Here is an 18,926-nt window from a genome sequence, read left to right as displayed (position 1 = left end):
TTTTGTCTGGAATGTTGGGTCGCAAGGGGAGTTCATAACGCAGCTGCTGGGCTCGGAAGTACCGGGCCCAATGCTGCGTTTCCCCGCTGTTCTTGTTAGCCGGGCGAATTGGCACGAGTTGACATAATTGCAGCGGTAAAAAGAAAAGACAGAAAAAGGCCGGAAAGACAACCCCGCGAACGGACTTGCAACGCACACGTACAATATTCGTTCGTACGCACCGGTTGGGCGACTCGGACACAACTGCGGGCGACGCGTTGCTCCTCGCGATCGTCTTCGAGGGCTCGTCGGTGGCTCGCCGGTCGTGTTTGGCTCGAGGCTCCTTTTCTTTCCCTCCGAGCACGAATTCAGCCGCGCTGTCGCTAGCTAGCGTCTGATCCCTTGGCGCGCTCTTCTTGCTTTCGCAGCTGCAAGAACGGCTACGCCGCCTGCAGGCGTGTGTCGCGCATGTGGCCTGCCAGACGGAGGAGGCGCTACTCAACGTCGCGGCCCCGGCACCCCTGCTGACCGAGCTGCTGCGGCCCGTGCCGGAACCACAGAGCTGTCCGGAGGATTCGCCGTGCGAACCCATTGCCGAGGTCGCTCCTTGCGACAGCGAAGAAGCGCCCGCGGAACGCGAAGAGGAGCAGCCGGCGGCCCCAGAGCAGCGCGGCCACCCGCAAGTCCCGAAGGCCGCCGAGCCCTGCGACGACCTCGAGCAGCGGCCCCCCGCAGGCCGACCGGCAGCCGAGCCTGCCCGCGGCGAGAGCGTCCCGCAGCAGCAGCAGGCCGAGGCTGCGCCGCCGCCCAGGGGACCCCCTCCGGCTGCCGAGGACGAGGAGCGCGCCCAGGAGGCGCCCGCCGAGGTGCCCGCCGCCCCCGTCCAGTCTTCGTCGCAGGAGGCCGCCGCACCGCCCGAGAGCCCGGCCAGGAAAGCCGCCCGCAAGAGGTGAGTGGCCGCGGACGGAAGCGCGCGCGGGCCGGCCCGGGCCCTGTGCAGGGCTCGCCGGTGTCTCGGTAATCTCGCGGGACAGACCTGCACAAGTAGCGAGGCTAGAGGCGCATGCTCGGTGCGCGTCCTCGTGTCCGAGCGTCGTCTGTCAGGCTTTATAACGGGGCGTTTCCTTTTTTTTGTTTTTTAAGACCATACATACTTTGCCTAAAGAAGTAATAGAAGCGCAGCGACAGACAAGTTCCTAAGCGAGGCGCGGACATGCATTGCCGCTAACAACGTGAGCTGCAGAAGGCTAATTCACAAATGAAAAATTACTTTTTTATTATTGCCTCTGGGGCAGTTGTCTAAATGGCACGTTCAGAGGCCATGTCATTTTCATGCGCACCCATCTTTTGTAAATTTTTAATATCGCACCTAATTCAGGTATTCATCATTAACTTGCCAAGCTCAAGCGAAGCGCTATGAAGACTGAGCACGTCCTGCTGCGCGTCAGACGGCAACGCCCCGTAAAAAAAAAAAAAAAAAAATTGTGGGCGAAGCTTTAATGCAGTACGTGCTTGGCAGGCAATGCGTGCTGTATCAGTAGCTGCCGCGACTCGCCGAGATGTTTGATTTCCAACTTCCTGGCGTTTGTCGTCACCGAGCGTTTGGTCTGATATGATAGCGCGGCCACCTTTTGTGCGCTCCCGCCACGCTTGGTTTCGATATTGCCTGGGTTTACCGTTGAAATACCAGTGTCAGTATCTCGATTTAGGTTCGACATTGATCTAAAAAAAAATGATGGTGCATTGAAATGTGATCGATGGCCTTGAACTTCGCCATTTGAATTGCCTTAGCCGAATGCATGATAAGAAAGTTAATAAATATTTGTCGATGAGTCTTCAGAAGCTCACGTTACTAACGGAAAAGTATGTCATTCTTGCCTAGGGACTTGTCTGCAAATACGCCACGTTTGCTGCGCTTTTATACCATTTTCACGCCACGCTTGCATTGCCTCACTCGTGTCGTCGTCGTTGCTCCCGCGCGGAAAAACTCAATCTGCGCGAAAATAAAAATTGTTTGTCCGGCTGCCGATTCGATCCACCGACCTAGGGGTTGCGAGATCACCACGCTAACCGATTCAGCCACTGTGGGTTCATCATACGCGCCGTTCAAAGTGTGGCTTTGTATGCATTAAGAGACCCCTCACCAGGCCCCATAGCAAATTTTCGTTATACGCCGGAAGTTGTTACGTATCCTCTAGGGAGCCTTCTGCCGCAAAAATTTTTCAATCGGCTCCCCCTATTAGTAGCCGAGATATAAATATTTCAGTGCCGCGAACGTATGATTTCAGCAGGCGGGCTCCACCGCTAAGCAAGACGCTCTTTCCACTCGGCCCTTCTAGCCAACGCAAGCGAAATTCCTTTCCTGCGTTCTCCCATACCGGACCTCGAGGATACGTCACAGGCCCCACCATTTCTTTTTGCTGCCTCGCTTTTTTTCCTGCGCTACTCATTTCCGCTGTCCGCGCTGTGCGCGAGCTGTTGTCTCGTTCGTGCAGCGCACGATTTTACGCGCTGTGCACAAGGAAACATAATTAACGGCAGAATTCAGTGCTTCACGAATACTGAGGCAGAACAAGCGCATCGCAGAGCTTGATCGCGTGCTGTAACACGGTCGAGAATGGCATAGTTTCGGTACCTGCGCACGTGATCGCGCGGCCGTGGGAACACGCAGACGAAGCGAGCGTACATCTCTCTTGCTTCGGTGCGAAGTAAAACAAAAAACGCAGGCATTCCGTTTGTGTTTTATTATTTCTCTAAACTTCAATTCATCAATTCATGCAACAGATCGCACAGATAACAGCTGTCTTGAATGATTATCGAAGTCACGTGTCCCCACGAGTGACGTCACACTGCGGACACGACTACGTAGGCGCAGGGGCACGACTACGTCACCGTCCGGCTTGGAGCGCGGCAGTCGCGAGGAGAAGGGAAGACGGCGTTCGGTTTGAAATTTCAGATCTTTCCGCGGCGCGTAGCGATGTAATACTTTGCAGGCACGCTCGTCGTCGCGCAATGTATGCTCTGCGCTTGTCAGCTCAAAATGGCCAGACCTGGTGAGGGGACCTTAAAGAAGGGTGGTTTGTGGTGGCACGTTTGGCGTCCAAGCCTTGTGGTGTCGCGCCTATCGAAACGACGACAGTGCACCGTCGGCAACGGTAATTGATTCGCCAACTAAACCTTTATATTGTAAACTTTATTTGTAATGCTTAAAATCAATACGTAAACAAAAACATTTCTATTTATTTATTTATTCAAAAAACCTCACAGGCTCCAGTAGGAGTATTGTGTGAAAGGGGGGGGGGTCAATATATATCTTCATAAGTGGAAGCATTACAAGGAATGGAAAGAGATAACGAGTATATGGGACGTATACTAAGGTACATAAAACGAGGTGTCGTTACGTAATAGTGGAACGCAATATAATCTATCGGAATGAATGGCGACATACACAGTGTAAGGGCACATCATTTAACACAGTCAAATTTTACACAAGTAATGTAAGGGCACATCTCTTGACATTGCGAACTACAGAAGTTAGCGAGAAGCGTGTACATAATTAAGAGAAAATTAATGAAAGCAACTGGTCACGTAAAAAATACTGATTACATCATGACGAAACTTAACAGGGTCACGAATGTCGCAACATTATCAGGGAGACTACTCCATAGTTCAATTCTTAGTGGTAAGGCTAACGAATTGAAGTCGTTTGCGTGCCCAACGATACATTTGAAGGAGCGGTTGTGCAAACGGCGAGACGTTCGTAACGGCTGGGAGAGAGAGGGCGGTTTGGTGCTGATGGTTTATTTCATGAAATAAGCAGATTAGAGCAATCTTCCTGCTTGATTCTAAGGTGGATAAGGACAAAGAAGATTTAATATTAGTAACACTGGAATGACGGGTGTAGTCTTTGGTGATGAAACGCGCGGCATGATTTTGAACACGTTAAAGAGCGTTGATTAGATAGGTTTGATGAGGTGAACGAATTAATGACGCGTATTCAAGTTGAGGACGGACGAATGTTAGATATGCTAGTGATTTGGTCGAAGTAGGAGCGTCGTGAAGGTTTCGTTTAAGGTAGCCGAGGGTGCGTGATGGCTGCGCTGTGATTTTAGAGTTTTAGAATAGGGCCCCAAAGAAATAGCATCGAAGCCACTGCGCATGCGCGAGAGGCAAGCTGCGTTTGGGTTTTGCGTCAGGCACACTCACTGATTAAGCGGGAGCCCCAAATGATTTGCGCAAACAAACATGGCGGCACCCATCGAATCGGCGGCTCTAACCTAGCGCCAAAATGGGTTCGACTCATGGTAACGCGTGAAGTTCGCAAGCTAGGAGAAGTGACTGCGGTTGTCAATTTCTCTCAACTAGCGTGTGTTATGAAAATTGATTCATTAGACGCCGCTGGTTCCGAATTGTATTGTGGATTTTATGGCTCGTAGGCCTAACACGGCTTAGCTTGGCTGGTGAAGGCACGTAAAGTTGGTTACTCAAAACTAAGCGTAACTAATTGTTTGCTGCTTACAGAAGAACCCCTAAATTGTAATTAAATGCGAATACGAGTCAAAATTACTATTATCATAAAATGGTATATTTTATTTATTTCTAATAGCTTTTCCTTGACGCCGTAGTGGCGCTGTCAGCGCAAGACGCTATCCGCAAACGCAAAGCCCTATTCTAACACTCTTCACTCCTGCGTGCCCCAACGCTAAAACCCGCAAAGCTCTTTGGGGCCCCAAACTGTTGGGACCCGTATTCTGAAAGTCTCTTTTATCTATGCGAGTTGTCCATGAAAGTTAGGGTGAAAGGTGCACGCCAAGGTACTTGTAAGGCGTTGTGCGTGCTATGTGGCAGTTATTAGGAGTGTAGCTAGATGTTGAAGCAGATTGCTTGCGGGTGAAGATCATTAGTTTACATTTATCGGCATTAAGAAATATTTGCCAGCGTGAGCACCAATTAGTTAAGAGATCCAGGTCCTGTTAGAGAGCAAGATGATCAGCTGAAGAAGAGATCTTACGGTAGATTGCGCAATCGTCTGCGAAAAGTCGCATGTTAGAGGAGATACCCGCTGGCAGGTCATTAATGTAAATTAAAAATAAGAAGGGACCCGAAACACTACCCGGAGGTGACATCACTACGAGGAGGCGACAAGGAATTAGTAACGCGCACTTTTTACGGAAGGAAGGAAAATTTCTCACCTAGGATAAAGTTAAGGAATCTAAATGAAGGGACGAAAGTTTAGATAGTAGATCTCTTAGATTTTTAACTCTTTGAAGCGAACTCGGCCGAAATGCTGAAGTTTAAATTGTGAGAACTTCTGGAATGGGTAACGACAAGAGAGAGAGAGAGAGAGAGAGAGTAGGAAGTCTGGACCAGAATACGAACAATCGCGACAGAATTCGCTCTTGTGAAAGCTGCGTGTTTATGCTCAGATCGATCTGCAGTTTGTTGAATATTGTGAACGAAGTGGTGTGACACCTTCAGCTACAAAAGTGGAGGAACTTTAGCAGCATATCAGCCCGCGACGGCTTTGTGTGGTCCCATGTATTTCTTCATTCAGTGGCGGACAGCTTTTGTTTGCCAGAAATACGTCACGAGCCTGTACGTAGTACCTTTTCGCACATAAACACTTATGCCTGTCACGCACCAGTATATTTCATGAAAGGCTATTCACGTGCGTTTATTTCGTGCAAACATCAACGCTGTTATAAAACTCGGTGCTCTTCCACTCTGTGAAGGATGACCAGCGAAGCTGTGTAAGTGGGCCCGTAATGGCGGAATGCACCTCCGCCGCGGGTCGGCCCGGCATTGCACTATCTTTGGGATCGGTCCACGCATGGGGAGTTTTGTGTCTACACATGGACACGTTCTTGGGGGAAATGGCCCGTAACAGGTTCGCTGTAAAATTGGTTACGTCCTCTCCTTTCACAATGAATAAAGACTACGCACGCGGGGGATGCACGGGCGTGTTCGCGCGGTATAGCGCCGAGGGGCGCCAGCGAGCCAGCTGTGGAAGACGACGCTGGAGCCAATCCTGATGATGATAGTTTTGTGTCGACACATGGACGCGATCCTGGGCGAACTAGCCCTTAAGAGGAAGCTTTAGCTCGGGCCCAACTCCGACGCGGCCTATTCAAATACATGTAAAACGCAAAAACGTTTTTATGAGATAACCCCTGGACCGATTTTGATGAAATTTGTCGCATTTGAAAGAGAAAGTTAAATTCTAGTGACTGTTCGAAGCGGAATTTCGATTTAGGGCTTGAATTTTCTTAAAACGATTTTCAAATATTTGACCGTTTGAAAAAAATAGAAGCACGAAGTTTATAAATTCATAGCTCTGCATCAAGAACAGATATCGCGGTTCTGTAAACGGCATCCATTAGATCATTCAAAGCGGACAAATTCAATATGTCATTTTACATCTTACGTGAATTTGTTACGTTGGTTACAACGGTTTTGCAAAAGTTGTATTTCTCTATTATTAAATTTTTTTATATTCATGTGTAACATATCAATTTTGTCCGCTTTAGATGTACTATTAGATGCAATTCACAGAATTGTATTATCATTTTTAGTGGTTAAGTTACAGAGTTGTAAACTTGATAGTTTCGTTTTTTGAAAATTTTCGATTTTTGCCAATTTTTAATAAAAAATTGACAATCTAACTCAAAAATTCGAAACCAACAGTCACTAGATTTTAAGTTTGTCTTTTAAATGCAACAAACCTCGTCAAATTTGGTGCAGTGGTTGCCGAGAAAAACGAATTCTCCTTTTACATGTATTTAGATAGGAGCACTTGAGCTAAAGCTTCCTCTTAACTGCTTCGCCGTAATAAAGCAGTTTATTTGCAGCGAGTTGATGTGATTAGCGTTGCGATTTCGCTCGGCCTGTGCAGCAGTGCCAACCTTCAAATGTAAATAAATCCACAAGCTAATTCTAACTGCAAAATTATATATATATATATATATATATATATATAAAATACAACGGGGGTGTTTGCCTAGCAGCACCAATTCTAGGTTGTAGCGGTAGGCTTAAACAGGGCGGTACTATGGCGAAACGGGGACGCCAACAATGCTCGTCGTCCTCTCTTTCACAAGCACTATGCCCACTGCCCAGTGCTTTCAGTACAATCATTCCCCACCGAAAGAGTAGCCATCCTGGTGACCTAAGGGCAGGAAAACACAGGGGGTCATTTCACTGCTTGAGCCGGGAGACGTGGGAAATTTCCTGGCCGCGACGACGCTGGTCGGAAGGCGCTTCCATTGGCTCGATGAGGTAGTTGACCGGGGATGTTTGTTGCAGTACCCGATAAGGACCGTGGTACTTGGAGAGCAGCTTGGAAGAAAGGCCTGGAGGGGTAGAGGGCACCCACAATCAGACCAGCGAACCCGTAGCCGTAGTGTATGAATCGTAGCGATGCTTTTGGCGCTACTGGTCCTGGCATGTGAACGAACGAGCGAGCTGGCGACATTCTTCGGCATAAGCAGCCGCTCTAGAAACAGTCGTCCACTCCGAAGCATCCGGCCGGTAAGGTAAAGTTGTGTCCATAGTACATGAATGTTCGTGTCCGTAAAGGAGAAAAAAAGGGGAGAACCCAGTGGTGCTTTGCGTGGCGGTGTTGTAAGCGTAGGTGACGAAAGGCAGAATGCGATCCCAGTTTGAGTGGTCAGATGAAATATACATGGCCAACATGTCGCCAAGGGTGCGGTTGAAACGTTCTGTCATCCCATTAGTTTGAGGATGATATGCCGCGCTAGTGCGGTGAATAATGCGACACTCCTTGAGCAATGCTGAAATGACGCCGGAGAGGAATACGCGACCGCGGTCGCTCAGTAACTCTCGAGGTGCTCCATGGCGTAAGATCCGGTTTCGAAGGATAAAACTGGCGACGTCTTTTGCTGTGGCAGATGCTAGGGCTGAAGTTTGGGCGTACCGCGTGAGGTGCTCTATAGCAACAATAACCCAGCGGTTGCCGCTTGGAGTGTTGGGAAACGGACCGTGTAGGTCAATGCCGACGCGGTCGAACGCGCGCGCGAGGCATGGTAAGGGTTGCAAGGGGCCGGAGGCATGTTGAGTTGGCGTCTTGCGTCGTTGGCATATGAGGCAGGACCGGGCATACTGGCGAAGGAAACGGTACATACCGCGCCAGTAGTACCGAAGCTGGAGGCGAGCGTAGGTCTTTAAGACACCAGCGTGGCCGCATTGGGGATCGTCGTGGAACGTGGCGCAGACGTCAGGGCGCAGGTGTCGGGGTATAACAAGCAACCACTTGCGACCGCTCGAATTGTAGTTGCGGCGGTACAGCAGGTTATCCCGAACGATGAAGTGCGCGGCTTGAAGACGGAGCGTCCGAGAAATTGGCGCTGGCGACTGGCTAGACAGGAAGTCAATAAGCGAAGAGATCCATGGGTCCTTGCGCTGCTCTGATGGCATGTCGGTAATGTTGAGGGCGAAGGCTCCATGTGTGGAAATAGACGAGTGGACAGGACCGGAGGGCAGGGGTGACCGGGATAGAGCGTCTGCGTCTGAATGTTTTCTGCCGGAGCGATAAGCAACGCGGATGTTGTACTCTTGTAGGCGCAATGCCCAACGGGCGAGCCGACCAGTTGGATCTTTTAATGAAGATAGCCAGCATAGCGCTTGATGGTCGGTCACGATGTCAAATGGACGCCCGTACACATAAGGACGAAATTTTCCGATAGCCCAAATGATGGCCAGACATTCCTTCTCAGTAACCGAGTAGTTCGCCTCGGCTTTGGTAAGGGTGCGGCTGGCATACGCGACGACGTACTCTTCGAAGCCATCCTTGCGTTGTGCGAGAACAGTGCCGAGCCCGACACCGCTAGCGTCCGTATGGTGGAGCAGAGGGATCGAAGTGTCGCAGTACTGGAGGAGAGGTGAGAATGCGTCGCAGTTGGAATGCGTAATCGCACGCCGGGGTTCAGGCTGACAGGTCAGAACATCCGGTCAGAAGCTGCGTCAAGGGGGGCGATGATAGAGGCAAAGTTACGGACGAAGCGTCGGAAATATGAGTAAAGGCCGATGAAGCTGCGAAGCTCTTTCATGGTGGTTGGTTTAAGAAACTCGGATACGGCGGTAAGTTTCGTGTGGTCCGGGAGGATGCCGTCTTTTGAAATGACATGGCCAAGAATAGTAAGCGTGCGAGCGCCGAAGTGGCATTTCTTTAAATTTAGTTGCACGCCTGCAGTGGAGAGGCACGAAGAACTTGCTCAAGGCGGCTGAGGTGCGACGCAAAGTCGGTGGAAAAAAAAACACAACGTCATCTAAATAACAGAGGCACGTTTTCCACTTCAGCCCTAGGAGAACGGTGTCCATCATTCGCTCGAAAGTGACAGGCGCGTTGCAGAGGCCGAACGGCATGACGGTAAATTCATATAGCCCATCAGGAGTTACAAAAGCTGTCTTTTGGCGATCGGCCTCTGCCATCGGCACTTGCCAGTACCCGGAGCGCAGATCCAGCGAGGAAAAGAATTCCGCTCCCTGCAGACTGTCCAAGGCATCGTCGATGCGCGGCATAGGATCGACATCTTTAAAGGCGGCGATAGTCGACGCAGAACCGAATGGAGCCATCTTTTTTTTTTTTTTTTTTTTTTTTTGACGAGGACAACCGAAGATGGGGCCCACGGACTGTTAGAGGGCTGAATGATGCCACGCTCCAGCATGTCGTCAACATGCTCGTCGATGATACGGCGTTCAGCATCCGACACACGATACGGACGCTGGTGAAATGGTGTTTGTTGACCGGTGTCGGTACGGTGAACCACTGCGGACGCTCGGCCCAAGGATGGTTGGTCAATGCCAAATGAGGCACGAAAACGCTGGAGGAGCTTGATGATTTCTGTGTGCTGCGCAGGTGTGAGTTCTGCGTCGACGGCACGAGCAAAGATGTCTACAGGGGTATCGGTCGTGGCTGGAGGAGTGACGGCACAAATCGGAAGTGATGCCGTATCACCAAACATGGTGGCTGGGAGAACGCAATCGAAAGGTTCAGAGGTACCCAGGCACTCGCCGCGGAGTAGGGATTATGGGCAGGCGGACGGATCGCACACGTAAAGGGCAGCAGAGCCTTCGCAAAAAGTGACAACAAACGGAAGCAGAAAGTTCCGGCGGCGCGCACAAGTGGCCGACGGCGTAAACAGAACAGATGAGTTCGCAGCAGAGTTACATGACACAGGGACCAGAGCGGCGGAGAAAGGTGCGATATCGATGTCAGAGGCGGCAACAACTTTAGGAGAAGAATGGTCGTCAGGGTCAAAGCACGGCACGGATAACGTAAGTTCAGCACGAGCGCAGTCGATAAGAGTTTGATTGACAGATAGGAAATACCATCCGAGGATAACGTCGTGCGAGGAACGAGGTAGCACGACAAATTCGATAACATGCATAACGTTTTGAATGACGACCCGGGCTGTGCACGACGCGGAAGGCTGAATGCGATGCGAAGTTGCCGTACGCAGAGAAAGAGAGGTAAGGGGAATGGACACTTTGTTCAAATTGCGGCAAGGCTTCTCACTCATAATAGAAACGGCGGCTCCGGTGTCGATAAGTGCGCGTACGGTGACGCCGTCTACGGACAGTTCAATTTCGTTCGCCGGGGCAGAATGAGGCCTTGAAATGTTCGACGCGAACGCAGTTCTTGCCTCTAGAACTGCGACTGTTAGTTTTCCTCTCGGGCTGGCTACCGGCGTGAATCGAAGGGGTGGCGACTGTAGGACGAGTCCGGAGGAAGGTTAGACGGGTCCTGACGCGGAAATCGAGCAGGCCTGGAGTTTGAGGCGCCCCCACTGTCATGTAAACTGTGGCTGCGGCGGCAGCAGAATCGTGCTACGTGGCCCGGGAGATGGCAGTAATAGCAGATTGGCCGGTTATCCGGTGTACGCCATGGGTTGACGACAGGGGCTCCAGCGGCCGAGTAGGGGACGGCAATCGGACGGGAAGGAGGCGACGGCGCATGGAAGGTGCCGGTGGTCCTGTAAGCATCAGGAGCCGGAGGAGCATAAGACCGGGCGACAACGTCCGCGTAAGTTAGCGGTCCAGCTGCAGGCTGCGGAGGAGGGGCAGATGGTAGTGCCGCGGCAACTTGCGTCTGAATGACGTGACGAAGCGAAGGAGCCAAGGTCGTCGACGGCTCGGTTGCGCTATTGGCCAGAGAGAGTTGGCGTGAGACTTCCTGACGAACTGCTTTATCTCTGGCATTAAAACAGAGATGTCGGCAGCGTCGCGGCCGAAATCCAATGGAGATAAATCCGTGGTGTCCTGCTGAGCAGCGCGTGTTGATGCACGCTGCTTGCGCAGCTCGTCGTACTGCTGACAAAGCTGTATGACCTCGGCAATCGTCCGGGGACTCTTCGCGACGAGCATCTGGAAGGCATGGTCATCGATGCCTTTCATGACGTGCTTGATCTTGTCTGCTTCGTCCATAGATGAGTTGTGGCGCTTGCAGAGCGAGAGCACGTCTTCAATATAACTGGTGAAGGTCTCGTCCTGGCGTTGAGCTCGGCCACGCAAGCGCTGCCCAGCGCGAAGCCGGCGAACGGCGGGACGGCCGAAGACCTCTGCCAAAGTTGTCGTGAAAGCCGACCAGGTGGTAAAGTCCGCTTCATGACTGCGGAACCATAAGTTTGCCACGTCAGTCAAGTAAAATATGACATTTGTGAGCTTGGCGCGGTCGTCCCATTTGTTATAGGCGCTTACACGGTCATATTCGGCGAGCCAGTCTTCCACGTCATGGTCATCTGTGCCACTAAATATAGCCGGATCGCGCTGCCGGATGACGCCAGAGCAAACGATGGCTGGAGGCACGGGAGCAGCAGCCTGGGACGGTCCCGGTTCATCCATTGAAATAGCTGGAGGTAGCGTACGACTGCGGAGTTCCAGGATGTCGAAGAGAAACCCAGCAGTTTCACCAAATACAACGGGGGTGTTTGCCTAGCAGCTCTAATTCTAGGTTGTAGCGATAGGCTTAAACAGGTCGGTACTATGGCGAAACGGGGAAGGCAGCAATTCTCATCGTCTTCTCTTTCGCAAGCACTATGCCCTCTGCCTTCAGTACTATATATATATATATATATATATATATATATATATATATATATATATATATATATATATATATATATATATATATATATATATATATATATATATATATATAATGTGAACGAAATAAAATTGGCATATACTGACGTGCGTCCTGCAGGGCTTTTCTTAAAATTCTTCCAATCCAATACCTAGCCCAACCAAGCCGGTAGCGCAACAGCCATAACCGAAGCAGTCAGCGTCGGTCGTCTGCTGTGCGGTACTCGTCACAAGCGTCATTGCGCTTCCGATACATAACTTTCTAAGCAACTATAGAAACGTCGCTTGTCGTTTTAACAGCGGAGCTGTTTAAACTTTCGTTCTGCCGTGGAGCGTTACCAGAAGACACAGCCCAGCTATGCGCTGCCTAACAACCACCTCCACGCGCGTAGGGCAGAGTCGTGACGTCACACGCGAGTACGAGATGGATCCTTGTTTGGGAAAGAAAAATTGGGGTAAAGTGCAGCGCAGTAACTGGCTCTCAGTTGAGAACACCTCAACCGCGCTGCACAAGAGGGAGGGGGAAATGAAAGAGGGGTGAGAGAGATGCATCGGCGGCGGCCAGAGCGGCGTGCGTGGGCAAGTTGGTGGCCTTGGCGTATGTGGCGCGATGTCGCGCCTAGTCGTGATGAAGCAGTGCTTCCTGCGCGGAGCCGCGTCACACATCTGGCGTACATTGCCGTCGCTAGTTGGGCATTGGACCAGCAGGGCACGGAGTGCAGCAGCGAGAGCGGCTATCAGAGCGTCTTTGGAGTCGCTGCTCGGAGCGGTTGAAGGGCCGAGTGACGGCTCAGCTGGGGCTGTCTGGGTGCTGACTGTAAGATCGGCCATGCGGGGTGCGAGCAGACGTAGACGGAGCGGCTGTATGCAGCTCGGTCGATGCGGCGCCGGCCAGCTGTAGCGCTTTTTTGCGCGAAAGGGGCCGCTCGGACGACGACAACAACACGGCCGCCTTTATCTCGCACTGCCACTCGGGACGGCTCGGCTCAGTCGACGAGTGACGGCCACCGCAATTAATGCAGCGTGGATTCTCTGCGGGGCAGTCTCCTGTGGCATACGACTCACCGCAGCGGAGGCAGCGGGCGTCGCGGAAGCAGGTGGCGCCGGCGTGGCCGAAGAGGCCGCAGCGGTCGCATTGGAGTGGTCGGGGCAGTCGAGCACGAACTGCGCGCAGCTGTTTGAAGAGCCGCACGTTTGTAGGCACGACGCTCCCGACGAAGGTGAGCAGGAAAGCACCGCGACGGGGGCTTCAAGGTTTTCTCGGACTGTGCGGGCGTCGAAGGAAGAGTCGACCCCATGGATGATGCCCACACAAGAGTTGCTGTGTAGCGCCTTGGGGCGCACCGCCACGTCGGCGACGTCGCACACTTCGAGGAGTGGCGCCAAGTCGGCACCGCGCGTCACATCTGCAGCCACCACATTCCGACGGAAGTTGACGCGAACGCGTCTCACGCCTGGTACAGAGGACAGCTGGACGGCGATACTGTCCCGCGAGAGGGCCAGGAAAGTGGCTTTGCGCCCGATGGGACGGTATAGAACCGTGACGGTGGTATCATGAGCGACACCGCCGTCAACGAGTGGGGTTTGCGGCTCGAAGTCAACAAGCCGTCGGAAAGGCGTCTCCTTCTTGAGGCGTTTTTGGGCTGTACCGCTGCAGGCAAGCAGGCTTGGGCGTCCTCGGCGGCCTCGAGCGGCAGCGGAGAGTCGCTCAGGATGTGGTCCCCTGTTCCCTCAGCAACTGTGGCAGGGATGGGCGCTCTCGGCCGGTTGTCCTTGGACGAGGGGCCGTCGGCTGAATCGTCGTCATCGACGGGAGCAGCCACCGCCGCCGAGCGCGAGCCCTCCTCCGCCGCAGGTGCGGTGGGCTCGGTGTTGTTGAGCGGGGGCGACGAAAGCGATGTACAATCCGGCCGGACAGGACTTGTCGCAGGCGAGTTGGTCCCGTCCATGCCGGAGAGTGTGGCGTCGGCATCGATCATACTGGCGGTGGGCAGGAAGAAAGTGCCGGCACTCTCGGTGGTGTCAGCGGTCGACGGCGAGCTGGCACAGTCGTCAGTAGAGGCAGCCGAAGTGGTGGCCTCCTCGGTGGTGTCCGTTGAGGCGGACGATGCCGCGAGGTGGCCGCTATCAGTGGTCTTCGGCGCATTCAAACAGAAAGCGCGGAGGGCAGACTCCAAGACAGATGGGATGTGCGCGGATGGCGTCGCACTCACTTGCGTGGGCGGGCATGACGGCGCGGAGCTCGTCGAGTCAGCCGAGAGAGCGCGTTGCAAACGTGCTTGCAGAACGCGCATCCATCGCAATGCAGGAGGCGATTTGGAGACGCGAGGTTGCCGTCCACGTGGGTGGGGCTGCAGGGCTCGTCTGGTTTCCTTGGGGTCGACGCGGGGGTGACTGGACTCCGGGTCGTCAGTGAAGCCAGGAATTGGCCTCTTGTTCTTCGGCCTCTTCCTCGGCTGCTTTTTAGGAGGGTCGTCCATGCGAGATGGGGCCTCCGTAAGGTAGCGTGGCTCAGTAAATCTTGCCAGCTGCCGTGCGAACCCTGAAAAGGGCTGCGCTCATGAGCACGGTCGAGGGCGGAGACGTGCGTGCGCGAGATGTAGCGGGCGAGCCGTAGTCATCGGAGCGAGGGGCGATGCGACCGCTCGTTACGAGTGTCCGGGAACGTCTGCCACGCGAGTAAAAGCTCGTGACAGCCGGCGCGGTGACGCACCTCTCGCCTCCTCCGCGCGTACGTGCTGCTGCCATGGGAAGACCGAAAAAAGTCCGGACGCCCGAAGAAGCGGCTTACCAAGCAGAGCGCCGTACTGCCAAGCGAGAAGCAATGCGTCGTCGCCGAGCTGACCCGGAACACCGCGCCGAAGTTGCGGCCAAGAGGCGACGCTGAGGTTACAGAGTTTGTCCAGGGATGAAAAAAGAGAGCGCTACGGAGACAAGGACGAAAGAACAACATGTAAGACAGACAAGGCGCTTGTCTGTCGTACATGTTGTTCTTTCGTCCTTGTCTTCGTAGCGCTCTCTTTTTTCATCAAGTATGCTCAACCAACTCGCCCACATCAAGCTTCTGCTTGTCCAGGGAACACGAGAGTTGGTGCCTGAACGCTCGACGTCGCCGAGAATGCGACGCCGGCCTGCGACTGCTCGAAAACTTCCAGCGTCAAGCTCGTCGAGACACGGGGGGTACGAACGGCCGACTCCAGCGCGAATTTCTGGGCTTAGTTGGGGCGCAGTTGGGTCTGACCTACAAGGAAGCTCGGTGCGCGGCTCAGCGCGACTGCGATCGCCGTAGGAAAGCCGTTGCTGCCCATCGCGCCGAGGCATTGGCCGAAGCCGCCGCCGACAGAAGCCGTCGTCGAGCTGAGGACCCCGAGCTTCGGGCCAGAGACAACGAACGCTTCCGAAAGCATAAATGAGTTGGCAGAGAGCTGTGCTATGTCATGTGCTACGAGGAGCTCGCATGATGCACGCTCCAGGAATGCACTGCCAACACCACCTTTTAAGTAGCAAGCGCAATAAAACGGTGAACTGGTTCTTAGGGCCATCTTTACTAGCTGGCTATATCAATTTTCCTTCTTTTTTCGCCCTCGTCATCGGCTCGGACATGACTCGCTCGCCGCCGCGCTGCCGCTATCCCTGGGATGTTCCCCACGGCGCGTCGCGTGATAGAAACAATGGAACTTGAAATCGAGCATTACGATATACGAGCCCTGCATTGCCTGTGCAAAGTAAAATCGGAGAGCGCGGTGCTGTCGATGCGTGCTGTGCCGCGAAATTGAAAACCATAGTGTAGCACTCCCGAACTAGAGCGAAAAGGGCAGCCAAATAAGAGATCTCCACAATATCTTTCTGTCCCGACTGTGTAGTTTTATCAGCCGAACGTTCGAACGAAGCGCTGGACCAGCCTAGGTAGAACCCCTCGGATTGCTGAATGGCGATCTGCGAGCTATTTACGCTGGCGATAGCACTGGGAATTCGATCTCACCATCCAAATATCTCCTTGGCATTGGCTTTGAACCAGAGGTCACGGTAAAGCTGACCCGGGCTCGGCGCCGCTGGGAATCGGTTCTGGGCCTGCGCGTCACCAAGAGCTTCCAATGCTATTTGCGTTTATAATGACAAAAAACAGTAAACTTACTAATGAAAGGTACAATATATAATTAGTAATGATAATTCTATGGCCTATTTTATGTAATAAACATGCTTCGGTAATTGTAGGAGAAAGTTTGTAAGAAAAAATTGCGCTTATTACGGCGCCCCTAGCGGGAGATGTTGAAACTAACCCGAGCATCCCTTGAGTGCTTCTACTACGCTTGTTTCATTAGCAGCGGCGCGCGGTCGATTTTTTCGCCCTCTGTGGCCATTTCTTGAACTTGAGAGTGTGCGGGGCCTGGCACAGGACGGAAAGAAACATGCCAGCACGCCGGTCCGGCAGTGCGGTCCCCGGGAATGACATCACTCTCGCCGGTTATCTCCTCCGGCTGCCTCCTCACCCGGCGCTCTGGGAAGCGACGGGGGCGTGTCCGCGGGGGGGATTTAGAAAGCGATTTCTGCCCCTTATATTGACAAAGAAAAAAATTTCAGAACCGTAAATAATAGGTCTGTTCTTCACAGCCCCAGCAATTCCTGGAAATTGAAAACGGTTTCAGCTTCCCTTTAAGCCATGCATAACCTCGTAAGACTCGCAAGACCTAGCAACACTTAGTGTGAACCTAGCCAAGCCATGCATAACCTCGCAAAACTTAGCAAAACCTTGCAACACTTGGTATGAACCTACCCGAGCCATGTAGAACCTCGCAAAACTTGGCAAAATCTAGCAACATTTAGCAAAAGCCGGAACTAGCTCCGCTGTGACCGAGCCTTGCACCACTAGTCCAAACTGCCCACATTTTTTGAAAATTTAGATTGCGAGTAAATAACATTCAGAACATCTAGTATTAGTAAGTGAACAGTTCTATGATATCAATGCAACTGACGTTAGAAGCCAGGCGTCGCCTGCGATAACCGCCCCGTTAACCCCATGGGAATGTCACGCTCTCGGCTTCAGTCTTGGGCTCTCGTAAATACTGCGCCGAGGTGGACGGCGCTTGTGCGGGCACACTAAAGTCCCTCGGGCAGACACCGGCTAGCCTGCGATGTGTCTACGCAAAATGAGGGCAGTTGGATTCGCGCGATCGGATGGATCGCTCTATCAGTCCGCAGACGAGTGTGGCATGGCTGTGAGCTGCAGCGAAATGCGCCGCAAGCGGAATCAAGCGAGGCTTGATTCGACGGCACTCGGCCACGTCATGCTCGTCCGCAGATGAAACCGGCGATCCGTCGCGTCTTTGGACCCGCCTTTCGCCAGTACATCTCCGCGTGCGCCTTCTGTGCGTGCGTGTCGGCGGCGCGTTTTTTCAGGCTGCCACCCGTTGTTCGCGCAGTTGTGTTTGAGTCTCGAGATGCCGAGCCGTGAGCCCCCGAGTCGGCCCCTCGTCGCGGTGGCAGCGGGCACCGCGGCGTGGTTCGTTGTGACATTACGCGATCGGTGTGAGCATGCTCACGCACTGCTTGTGATGCAGGTCTGCCGCCACCAGGGACGATGCCGGCCCAGTGTTATGGAGTGATCGGACCTACTCCACCTGCCTGCGCCCTCCGCCGCCGGAAGAGCCCATCGAGGGTGAGTTGCAGACCCCGTTTTCGTGAGCGCCGCTTTGTGGCGCTCACGTGGCGCCAGCCGTGGGCAGTCGGCATGCACGCTCTGTGTTCAGTATCTTCTGGTGGTGCTCGCGCGGTACATTTAGTATCACGTGGCGTCTGCTACGCGGGAAACGGTTTTTGTGGGACTTGCTGCAGTGATTCAAGTCGGCGTGGTCGGAGTTTCTGCGGCATTGAGGTGGACGGAGCAGCCACCGCGATGTGCGCGCGCGTTTTGGGCATACAATCGGCCTCGGAGATCTGTCGTGCATTTATGAAAATTCGTTTCGTTAACGTTATCTTACTGCAGCGTTCTCACTGTAGTTCCTAGCTGCGGTTTAGCAGCAGTGAGTGGTATCGAAACATATTTATTTTTTTTACACTGTTTTGCAAGCATGTGATCATTACAAAGATTTTTAGCTCTCAGATTATTTAGCGCTCATATATCTGTTTTCTCTTGTCATTTCTTCAATGACGCCCCCCTTACTCAATGCTCCTCTTGGGGCCTGTAAGGTACTTTGAAATAAAAATAAATATGACAGTCCTAAGAGCGTGGGTACGGTTCTGCCACGGAATAGTTGTGCTGCTTACTTTGAGATGCGTTCAGATTATTACCTGTAGACACGATGCGCGATATCTTGCTTTTTGGCCGAGGTTCCCACCAACGAATTAGCGTAGTACAGTGCGAATTCCACTTGTCAAGTTGTCGAGCGTCCGAAGCAGTGGTAAATGATGGTTTATATCGTTTTTATTGCGTTGACAACTCTATGGACACTCCAGCTGCATTTATGCCGTCAATGTCGCCGTGAGGCTTCGTATAAGGCGCGCTTGTAAGTCCGACCTTATCGGCGCGTTGGCAGCGTCGGAGCGCGTTGGCTGCGCCCGTGCGTCGAACCATCGGTCGAACTATAGACGCTGTTGTTCTCGCCAACGTATCGTGTGCGCGCGCTCACGGTACGTCACCGCACGTCGCGTGCTGTATGTGTGAGTAAAAGCATGTGACTATCAGGATCCGCCCGACGGTCTCTCCTGGAGCTGGACACAGGGGCTAGCGTGTCAGTAATGGCCGGAAAGCGGTTTCCCGGCGTGTCCGTCGAGGCTTCGGGCGTGATGCTGCGCAGCTACTCCGGGCAGTTCTCATAAGTCCAGGGTCAGACCTAGGCCAGCATTCGCTT

At 52.9% G+C, this 18,926-nt stretch overlaps 1 protein-coding gene across 1 annotated transcript in view; it reads left to right on the top strand.

Moving 5' to 3' along the window:
• LOC142573147 (uncharacterized) overlaps positions 1-18,926 on the top strand; it is a 142,392-nt gene that overhangs the window by 59,562 nt on the left and 63,904 nt on the right. The window contains exons 2-3 of the mRNA XM_075682696.1: positions 408-928; positions 17,637-17,734. Coding sequence (XP_075538811.1) covers positions 408-928; positions 17,637-17,734 — 619 coding nt within the window. The remainder of the gene's footprint in view (positions 1-407; positions 929-17,636; positions 17,735-18,926) is intronic.

This window comes from Dermacentor variabilis, chromosome 2, assembly GCF_050947875.1.
Source record: "Dermacentor variabilis isolate Ectoservices chromosome 2, ASM5094787v1, whole genome shotgun sequence".
Classification (NCBI taxonomy): Eukaryota; Metazoa; Arthropoda; class Arachnida; order Ixodida; family Ixodidae; genus Dermacentor; species Dermacentor variabilis.
Note: the sequence above shows the minus strand (reverse complement) of the source record. Positions and strands in the feature narration are given on the sequence as shown.